The sequence below is a fragment of the Thamnophis sirtalis genome, unplaced genomic scaffold (genome assembly GCF_051295495.1).
Source record: "Thamnophis sirtalis isolate CommonGarterSnake01/CBP01778 unplaced genomic scaffold, rThaSir2_p1.2 scaffold_1, whole genome shotgun sequence".
Taxonomy (NCBI): Eukaryota; Metazoa; Chordata; class Lepidosauria; order Squamata; family Natricidae; genus Thamnophis; species Thamnophis sirtalis.
Window position 1 is genome coordinate 70820645 of NW_028261381.1, and position 11204 is coordinate 70831848.

The 11204-nt window shown below is 46.3% G+C and overlaps 1 protein-coding gene across 1 annotated transcript in view; it reads right to left on the reverse strand.

Annotated features, from left to right (window-relative positions):
- Positions 1-11204, reverse strand: part of LOC148049546 (NACHT, LRR and PYD domains-containing protein 12-like) — a 132113-nt gene extending 120909 nt beyond the window's left edge. The window contains exons 1-2 of the mRNA XM_087703989.1: positions 10934-11204; positions 10247-10279 (exon numbers count right to left, since the gene is read on the reverse strand). Of these exons, the coding sequence (XP_087560115.1) occupies positions 10247-10279; positions 10934-11204 (304 nt within the window). The remainder of the gene's footprint in view (positions 1-10246; positions 10280-10933) is intronic.

An 11204-nucleotide genomic window follows, 5' to 3' on the forward strand; every position in this document is an offset into this window, starting at 1 on the left:
ACCGACGTTGGATGCGTTGGTCCACCTGTGTCTCTGGATAGACGCCTGGCTACAGAGGCGAAGGCCTCGCCGGGTATTCCAGGAAACCACCAGCATGCCAGTTCAGCAAGAGACTGCAGTGGACTGGGAGGAGCCCATGGAGTTGGGTGCTGTCCGACCTCGGGTGTCACAGACAGAGATGGACAGAAGGCGTGCGGAGGGGTTGTGTTTTTGCTGCGGGGATCTTGGACATGTGGCAGGGAGCTGCCCCAAGAAGAACAGAAGGGTTGCGCAGACTGCAGCCGTCCCTCAGCCATGCATGATCAAGTCGGACAATCAGCACGTTGGAGCGGCCATGTTACCCCGTTCGCACAGGATAGCTTGTGTTCGGGGTGTGTGGAGTCCCAGGGCGGACGCCCTGCCGAGTCAAGTGCAGAACTCTGACCCTGCGAACTTGCTTCCACCTCGGACTGTTCTACCCATTGCAACCTGCGCTGCCGTCTGTCATCCCGGGAGCATGCAGTCTCTGGTACGGGATGCGCAGCGGGGTGACGACAGGGTGGAGCGACAAAAGGCGGAAGTGAGGCCGGCATCTCCATGGACTTTGGAAGAGGATCTTTCGAAGGGTCGGGGCCGTCTCTATGTTCCCACAGGACACAACCGTCAACGGGTACTCTCGCAGATTCATTGCACATCTGCATCAAAACATTGGGGGTTTGTTCGGATGTTGCGCCTGCCCTCCTGTCAATTTTGGTGGCCCCATCTGAAAGATGATGTACGGAGGTGCGTGAAATCATGTGTCCAGTGTCATTGGGCCAGGTCTCCAAAGAGAACTCCGCCGAGATTCCAGTCTTTGTCGACTATGGTTCCCGCAGCACTGGACATTGTCTCTGGGTTCCCGGTGGGGTGCTGGGGTCTTGAACTGTGTTCTGGGGAGGCCGTCATCAAACCTTCTGGGCCACACCCTGATCATCGAAGCTGGGGGAAAGGCTCTGCGGGAGGGGATTGCGTGGTGGCTCGGCCGAAGTCGGCAGAGCTGCCGTCAACCTCCGATGGAAAGGAGACTGGTGGGTCAGCCGTGCAGAGGGTGGAGGACCCTGGACAGGGTGTTAAGGCTCGGCCGAAGTCGGCAGAGATGCCGTCAACCTCCGACGGAAAGGATGTTGGTGGATTGGCCTTGCAGAGGGTGGAGGACCCTAAACAGGGAGTGAAGGCTCGGCCACAGTCGGTAGAGCTGCCGTCAACCTCCGACGGAAAGGGGGTTGGTGGGTCAGCCTTGCAGAGGGTGGAAGACCCTAGACAGGGAGTGAAAGCTTGGCCACAGTCGGTAGAGTTGCCATCAACCTCTGACGGTAGGAGGGGTGGTAAGTCGGGCTTGTGGAGGGTGGATGTCCCTGGATGGGGTGTCAACGCCGGGAAGGGCGGAAGGAAACATGGTGGCCACCAGATACTGAAAGAGTTCCAATGCAAGGGGGCTATGCCTCCAGAGGTTTGGAATTCATGAAAAAGGCACCAAGGGAAATGAGTGTGGGTCATCTTGGGGACACATGATCCTGACCATCGGACCCCGGGGAAAGGGCCCTGTGGTAGGGGATAGTGTTGTGACTCAGCAGTTATGCTGAGAGCTTTTTCAGGATACAAAATTCAGTATGCAGCTGGAGCTTGTGAGTGGATTTTTGGAGATAAAAGGACAGATGCTGCCATGCCCCAGTCGCTGGAGTCAACATACGTTCTTTCGTTCCTTTGTGTGTTCCGTGTCTGCTACAATATTGCTTGCTTATTACTCGTAATTATGCCTGTTACATTTGGATAAATGCTTTGGTGTTTTCATGTAAATCTGATCTGTGAAGACTGCAAAAGAACTGCCAAGTTTGTAAGAGCTTTTGTTTTGAATTCTTATCGGAGTTTTGTGTTTATGTTATTTTCTGGGCTCAAAGCCAGTTTGAACTGAAAACTGATAAAGAAAAGCCTTCCTTTTAAGTTTTGCCTGCATTTGTTAACGAGCTGTCAAGTGGGGGGGGGAAACATGATTATATGCTATGAAAATGGAAAATAAATTTTTTATGGTAATAACCATGTGATACCTCGAGCCCCCATAGTCCCTAATCCAGCCACAATAATCATGGAAGTTCCAGCTGCAGCAACCCATTTTACAGTTATAGATCTGTGCTCCGCTTTTTTCAGTATCCCAGTGGATCAAGCATCACAGTATCTTTTTGCTTTTACCTGGGAGGAGCAACAATACACATGGACCCATCTGCTTCAAGGCTATACGGAATCTCCCACCTTTTTTTCACAGATCCTAAAGGCAGATTTATCCTCTATTTCACTGCCTGAAAAATCAGTATTGATTCAATATGTGGATGATGTCTTACTAGCATCCACAAGTGAGCAAGCATGTAAAACTGATACACTTCACTTACTGAGATCCCTGGCAGAGAGGGGACATAAAGCCTCCCCCTCCAAATTACAATACCTGAAAAAGGAAGTGACATACCTGGGCTATATTATCGCTCCAGGCGTGAGGAAATTGGCTCCTAGCTGGGTGGAAACCATTCTGGCAACGGAAAAACCCCAGACAAAAAGACAAGTAAGAGCCCTACTGGGGGTCTTGGGATTCTGTCATCCTTGGATCCCATCATTTGGGGAGCTGGCTAAACCCTTAACACAATTACTCACGAAGGACATGCCAGACCCTGTGACCTGGTCTAACTCTTTAGACCAAAACCTCAAAAGAATAAAAAAAACATTAGCCTCAGCCCCCGCATAAGGTCTTCCTGATTACACTAAACCATTCACCCTATTCATCCATGAAAAATTAGGGATCGCATCAGGAGTTCTAACTCAATGCTTCGGTCCAGCGCAACGACCAGTAGCATACTATTCAGTAAAGTTAGACCCAGTGGTTCAGGGAACACTGCCCTGTTTAAGAACAGTAGCAGCCACTGTAGAGATAGTGAAATGAACCAAAGATATAGTCCTTGGAGAGCCACTGACTTTAACGGTGCCCCATGAGGTCTTTGCCATTCTTTTAAAATCCCAAACCCAAGCCTTCATGCAACAACACTTAGCGCAATACGAAGCCGAACTATTCACTTCCAACAACATTACATTTGAACGGTGCAGCACTTTAAACCCGGCTACCTTGCTGCCCATAGAACAATCAAATGAAAGCTTCCATGACTGCCTCCACTTGATACAGGACACAGAACTGCCGCCTCCAGACTTAACTGACACCCCGTTACCAAATCCAGATTATGAGCTCTTCACGGATGGCTCCTCATATATCTATAACGAGAAAAGGGTTGCAGGAGCTGCGGTAGTTTCACTCCATGAAATTGTCTGGGCAGAACCACTCCCCCCATCACACAGCACACAAGCGGCTGAGCTCATTGCCTTAACAAGAGCTTGTGAAGCCGCGAGGGATCGGTCTACCAACGTGTATACCGACTCTAAATATGCGTTCAGGGTCTGCCATGCTACAGGTGCCTTATGGAAACAACGGGGGTTCCTAACATCAGCTGGCCACCAAATAGCCCATGCAACCTATTCTGTCCCCCCTCTTCATGGCTCGTTAACAAACGCAGGCAGGCAACTTAAAAAGGAGTCTTTCTTTATCAGTTCACAGTTCAAACTGGCTTCGAGCCCAGAAATAGCATAAATACCAGTCTCCGACAAGAATGCAAAACAAAACTCTTACAATTCAATGCACTTCTTCCGAAGTCTCTCCGACTCAGGTTTACATGAAACACCAAAGCACTTATCCAAGTGTAACAAACATAAATCATGATTAATAAGCCAGCAATGTTGTACCAAACAAAGAACACACGAAGGAACGACGTTGACTCCAGCGACTGGGGCGTGGCAGCATCTGTCCTTTTATGTCCAAACTTCCTCCCACAAGCCCCAGCTCCACACTGAATCTTGTATCCCGAAAAGACTCTCAGCAGAACTGCTGAGTCACAACACAACCAGTGGTGGGTTTCAAAAAATTTTCGAACCTACTCTGTGGGTGTGGCCTCCTTTGTGGGAGTGGCTTGCCAGCCATGTGACCTGGTGGGAGTGGCTTGCCGTCCATGTGTTTTTTTTCTCTCTCTCTCTCTCTCTCCTTCCTTTTGTCTCTCTGTCCCTTTTTCGTATTTTCCTTTCATCTCTCTCTCACGTTTTCTTTTTTTCTTTCTTTCTTTCTTTCTTTCTTTCGCTTTCTCTCTCTCTGTGAGTCTGTCTCTGTGTGTGTCTGTCTGGTGGGTTTCAAAAATTTTTGGAACCTCTTTCTGTAGGTGTGGCCTGCTTTCCGGGTCCACTGGTGGAACCTCTTCTAACCGGTTCAGTAGATTTGACGAACCGGTTCTACCGAACTGGTGCGAACCGGTAGGAACCCACCTCTGAACACAACCCTTGTTTCCAAACTACTAGAAGCCATCCAATTACCAAAATCCTTGGCAGTCATCCACTGCAAAGCCCCCCAAACAGATGACTCTCTAATCACGAAAGGGAATTAATATACTGATGCTACAGCAAAGTGGGTAGCTACACAGTCCCTCCCTCACAATATAACAGCACCAGCCATAGGAGCTGATCCTGAAATCCCTTATGCAGACTTTTTAGAGGAAGGGGAAGTGAAAATGTGGGAAAAGAAATTAGGTGCAATTTTTGCAGAAGGGTTTTGGAGGGTCCTGGATGGCAGGCCAATAGCCCCACACCGCCTCATAAGACTAATCTGCCAGAGGCTGCACTCAAAAGGCCACTGTGGGACGGAGGCAATAGTAGATGCTGCAAGGAGGGTATGGCATGCACCAGGGATATATAGTGAGGCAACTAAAGTGGTTGGCACCTGCCAAACATGCCAAGCCAATAACAGCACATCCAGGAAGAGTATTCATGAAGGGGGCAGACCATGGGCACAAAGACCATTCAAAAGAGTGCAGATGGATTAATCCAATTACCCAAGGCGGATGGTTACCAATATGCACTTGTATGTCGGGACCAATTGACACACTGGGTAGAGGCCTTCCCTTGCCACCATGCCACAGCCCTGGAAACCGCCAGACACCTTATGAAAGATATCGTACCCAGATTTGGAGTACCAAGTGTTCTGGATATGGATAGGGGCAAACATTTCATAGCTCAGGTCCTTAATTACATATTTCAAGCCCTGGGCATTACCCAGAACCTCCACTGCCCTTATTCGCCTTCCTCGTCGAGCGGGACAGAGCACCAGAACAGGGAGGTCAAGACTCTACTGGGCAAACTCTGTCAGGAGACACACCTTTCATGGCCAAAGGTATTGCCCATTGCCCTGTTCTACATCAGAACAAGGCCACGGCAAGATATAGGGATCTCTCCCTTTGAGATACTTTTTGGACGACCGCCAGACACCCTGAAGGGCTTGGACCCACAATCACTGAACTTAGATAGGGGAGGATGTGGTTCTCTCTTCTTATCTTAAAGCCCTACACAAGAGACTGCAGGTCCTGTGGACACAGAGTGCCTTTACCCAGACGCTGCCTCTGGAGGAGAACCTACATCCCTTCGAGCCGGGCGATTCTGTGTGGATAAAATTCTTTACAAGGACCTCACCACTCCAACCCAAATGGACAGGGCCCTACCAAATTTACTGACTACACAGACGGCCATTAAAGTTGCAGAAAAAGACTGCTGGATCCACTGGATTCACGCCAAGCCAGCAGTCATAGACCTCAGCACTGAGATCCCACCAATCAAACTAAAAAGAAACCTAGAAACCCAACAGTGGACTCTGGAAACATTTTTGACACCAAAGAACTTTGAAACCTAACAAGAGATTTTTTTTCTCTCCCCCCCCCCCCCCCGGTTGGACTCTTTCCCTACATTTTCCCAATTACCCTTTTGTTTCTCCCTATCTCCCTCTCCTACCTTGTGCCACCCTTACAAAAACAACAACAAAAAACAAAACAAAAAACAAAAGGGGGGGTGGAGGGGATTTAGCTATACTATGGGGGGGGGGGAAGAAACCCATTCTAAAACTTTTATGTAACCTTTGTTGTATATTGTCAACTATAACCCAAGTAACAGCATTCCTGGAACCAAATCTCATCCCAGAGAAGGGTAACATCTGGGAGTACCTAGTAAAAGAGGTACTCAACACTACTGATTTCTGTTTAGAATGGGGGAGATCAGTGAAAGACATCCTCAAGACATGTTTAATGGGAGTAGCAGTAAGACCCCAAGCCATCCACAATCACACAAGGCTTAGACACTTCCCCATCACACCATCATATTTGAACATTTATGATTGGGGAAACATCTCTAGAACTAAAGATATGTACACCCTTCACATAGCTGCTGTCACCACTTCACCATGATGTTTTAGAATTGAAGGATGCAAAGCACAGGAAGGCGAAAAGTGCATCAACCTAAACAATACAGACCTTAGATGCAACCACACTGAGCACATCTCCTACTCCTATAGCTATGTGAGGCTACCTCACAGCTGGTTCATGCTGTGTGGTCTGCAGGCCTACTCATACTTACCAGTTAATTCCACAGGGGACCATGCACCCTGGGCAAATTAATCATGTTAATGCCCTCCCTACAGAGGCGACACCGAAGGGCCTTTCACACAGCTTGCGACTCCAAAGTGTCACTGCTAACGACAGCTGAATATGTCTCATTGGCCATATCACTAGTGGGAGTGCCAGGACTAGCAGTGCGGAAGTCCAGAAATTTGAATAGCCTGGCATGTACCCTACCGAAAAGTTTAAATTCAACCTCCCATGCCCTGGATGCCTTAAACCGAGAGCTAAGGCAAGTTCGAGAAGCCACCCTGGAGAATCGTGCAGCAATAGATTTCTTACTATTAAAACATAATGATGGCTGTGAGGAATTCAGGGGGTTGTGCTGTTTCAACTTAGACCAAAGCTCGGAAATTATAGAAAAGGACATCCACCACCTGAAAGAACTGGCCCAAAATATTGGCCATAACCAATCATCCCTAGATTTTTCCTGGCTCTTTTCCTGGCTTCCAGACTTCCATTGGCTCAAAATTTTACTGACAGGAATCGTTGCTGTTTGTATCATAGGGGCCCTCATGTGTTGCCTCTGTCATTGCATTCCTCCCTGCCTGACCTGTTTAAGGACTTGCTGACCCACCCACCCCTTTACCAGATGCCACCAGGCAGCCCTCATGATGATTCAGATTGACCATGCGTACCAAGTATACTCAGACACTACACTAGAAACAGAAAAGGTGGAAGAACACGTATAGTTTCTGTCAACTCAAAAAAAAAAAAAAAGGATTGTGGGAAGGGAACTTCATCAAGACAGTGTTGCATTAGGTAGACCAGTACAGCCCATAACCAAACTGGAAGTCACTAGAATAACAAAGCCAGCATACATTCTAAAAGAAACCTCCTGAGAATAATTACCAGGATATCAGGACAATTAGGAATAGCTGCAGAGTAGAAAATAATACAAAAGACCTAGGAAGGGCAGGAAGATGTTACCCTTAAGCAAAGGAAAAGGTCAGAGTGGCAACAAAGAATGATTAGCTCAGGGCAGAAATGTAAAAATAGGAAATACAGTAGAAGGACACGTGGGCTCATCCCTGCCCCATGGGAAGTACTTTAGGGCAGAGGAATAACAAAACACAAGACAGGATTAGAGCCATTAGCAAAGGCACACACAAAAGGTGGTAAAACAATAGTACAAAGAAAACAAAAGGACTTCAAAGAGGAAAATGGTATAAAAAATGTACACTTACTGTATGTCGCTGTCAGCTCACCCAGGAACACTGATCTACACCACCGTAGGTCTGGCCTTCCTGAAACCATAAAGACAACTTGCTTTCAAATGCAGCTTGCTTCGATCCAAAATTCATTCACTCAGCTGGGACATTATCCCAGCTGAGAAATCTGGACCCCTTTCTCTCTTTCCGTTTAACAGAAAATGAAGAAGTTAAATTGCTCTGAGATTTTAGAATTGAAATAGAGAGGCACCTGCCATATAACACCCCAGATTGTTGATAGGAAAGACCAAAAAGTCTGGCTAGTGGCTGTGACAGTGCCTGGAGACAGAAGAATAGAAGAGAAAGAATGGGAGAAGAAAACAAAATACAAAGACCTACAAATAGAAATAGAATGACTGTGGTAAAGGCAAGCAAGGGTAGTACCAATAGCAATAGGTGTCTTAGATGCAATCCCAAAACAAATGGAGCACCACTTGGACACCATTGGCATTGACAAAGTGCCATCAGTCAATAGCAAAAGGCAGCTTTACTGGGAGCAACTTCCATCCTGTGACAATATCTATAACACCATCAAACATCCACATCTACCTATCCCAAGTTCTTGGTAAAAGCTTGATAGGTAGACAAAAATGCCAAACCCAGTCTGAAAATCTGGCTGACAATGTAATGAATCCAGGGGTGGGTTTCAAAAAATTGTACTACCGGTTCAGTGGGCATGGCTAGGTGGGGGAGGGAAAGGATGTGACTGAGTGGGCGAGGCCAACTTGACACCACTCATGCACATGCCCACTCAGTCACATGGACCCCCACTTAGTGATGCCCATCTAACCAGGCAAAAATTTCTGTTTTGCCAGCTGGCAGGCTGGCAAAGAAGTCTCACTTTCACCACCGCCGCAGCTGCTTGTACCTTAGCACTGAACAGTCCATTACCTCCCCCTATAAATTGATGATGAAGGAGGGCAGGAAAGAAGACAGTTTGGGAGAGATCTTCCCTCCCCATCCAGGAGAGAGAAGGCGGGCTGGTTTGAACACAGGTGGGCAGTTTGTGTTCAGTGACTCCTTCACTTTAGGGGGTGGCACAGCAAGACACATGTCATAGCAGCACCTGCACTTCCTGGGTGAAGACAGCTTGCGGGTGGGCAAATTCTTCTCTCTCTCCCTCCCTCTCTCTCTCTCTCTCTCCCTCCCCTCCCCTCCCCCCTTTTATTCTCTCTCTCTCTCTGGGGTGATTCCCAGGGGGGGTGGTTGAGAAAGTTACATGGTCGGTCAGTCCGGCACACATGAGGCAGAAAATCCCTGGTCACTGATCCTTATCAGAGAAGAGAGAGAGCACTGGGCAGGAGCCACAGGAGGAGGAGGGCAGCAACTCTTCTTCTTCTTTGCTTCTGCCCAGAGAAGGATGCTCCCGGCACAAGAAGACCAAGAGAAGGAGGCTCAAGGTGGCTCTCCACCCTAACCTAGAGGCAGCCAGGGATTGATCTCACCCTCAGATAACAGCTCCACCGCCTCAAGCCTGGCAAGGAAGCCCGCTCCTCCCACTCTCCCATCAGATCACAGATCTCCTGAGCAAACTCTTCCGTCCTCAGCCGTTGTGAAGAAGCGGTGACTCTGGGTACACCATGCCAGCTTGGGGTGGTGCACCCAGAGCCACAGGTTCTTCGCAACAGCCAAGGACCTCTTCTGCTTGGGGATTCAGGTGGTGGGGGTGAGCTTGCAGCTCTTTTTCTACTGAGCTGAAAAAATGCTGACGGGAATCCTTGCTTACCTTTCGCCTGCTGCTTTGAATTTGCTGCTGCCACCCCCACCTCTGATTAGAGCTCCAGGTGGCTGGCGATAGGGTGGGGATCCCAATTACATTTGTATAGAAAAGGAATCAATAACCATTGCCATTTATGAGATATACATAACAGGAATCATATCTCATTTAAAAATACATTTTTGAAATGTCTTAATATTATTAAATTTGGAACAGAGGTTTTGCATTTTAATGTTTGGTGATGGCTATATTCTTTGACTATTTCATGGAAATTGTGGCTGGAAAACAAAAATGGATTCTCTCTGCCATTCTTAGCATTCTTAGCAGTAGGAGACTTTAAGATTGCAAAGGAATATTTATGGCCTCAATTAGCCAATGGACAGAAGACTTCATGTAACTTACAAATTCTGAGTAAATTGTGTATTAACAGAAATTATCCATGGACAATTATATTATAATACTAGAAACCTCTACATTGTTGGGTAATCATTTTAAATATTTCCTTATCTAAGCAGAAAAAGAGAATGATAAAGGAGAGCAAAAAAAATCAATGGGGCCAAACTTCCTGCCAGCTTCCCCACTGAATTTCCTTTTGGGAAGCTGGCAGGAAGTATTGGAATCCTCCCGTCCTCGCTTTCTTTTTCATGGTCAACACCACAAAACCTCCTGGAGTTTTCCCCATTCACAATACTTTGCATAGATGGGGAAAGGAGAGGAAAGGAAATGATCATGCTGAATTAGTTTTAAACATAATTCAGTGACCCTTTGAATGATTCCTGCCTTACCTGATAAATCTGGAAGTTGGTGAGCATCAACATCTGCAACAAAAGATGGATTAGAATTAGTGAAATACACAAAAAATGGGTAAGTCATAGAGTATCTTTTTAAAAAATAAGTAAATGCATGGGTTTATAACTTCTACGAATGTTTAGCAATATCACTTAGACTTATATACTGCTTCACAGTGTTCTATAGGTCTCTTTAGGTGGTTTACAGAGTCAGCATATTGCCCCCAAAAATCTGGATCCTCATTTTCCTGAATTCAGAAGAATAAAAGCTGAGTCAACCTTGAGTCAATGAGAATCAAACTGCTGAACTGCAGATACCCTGCAGAACTGCATTCTAACCAGTGTGCCACTATGGGTCTTAACATTATATACATTACAAATGGTCTACACAAATGTCTATACATTTATTTTCCTCTTTCCCCTTTTTCTTTTCTGATGGACTTGAATGGCCCACAATGGTGAAAATTATAGTAGCTGACAGTGCCCTTGACCTCTCTCCCACTTCTGGGTTGCTTGGAAGAAGAATTGCCACTCAACTCTTTCCCAACACTACTAAGCTAAAGGGATATTATGATCAACATTATCAAATGGCAAGATTCAGTGGCAAAGAAATGATAATGGATCTTTATTGCCATTTGATCTTAAATGGAGAGATCATTTCTATAATATTTTGGGTTTGCTTACCTTTCTGTCCAGTTTCTTCAAGTTTTTCTGCAAGATCATTTTTATTGCATTCTCGAAGGACATCAATGCACACCTCTAGAGCATCTTCTCCATAATGTTGAATCAGGAGATCTACAATGTCTTGTGCCTTTGCTTTCTCCAGTGAAGCTTTAGAAATGTTTGGCTTTCCATTATAATCAATAAAATTTAGCCTCCATTTAAATTCTTTTAATTCTGTCTCAAAGAGATCATTCAATGCATTGTAAATTTTTTTTTTCACAGTGTTATTCAT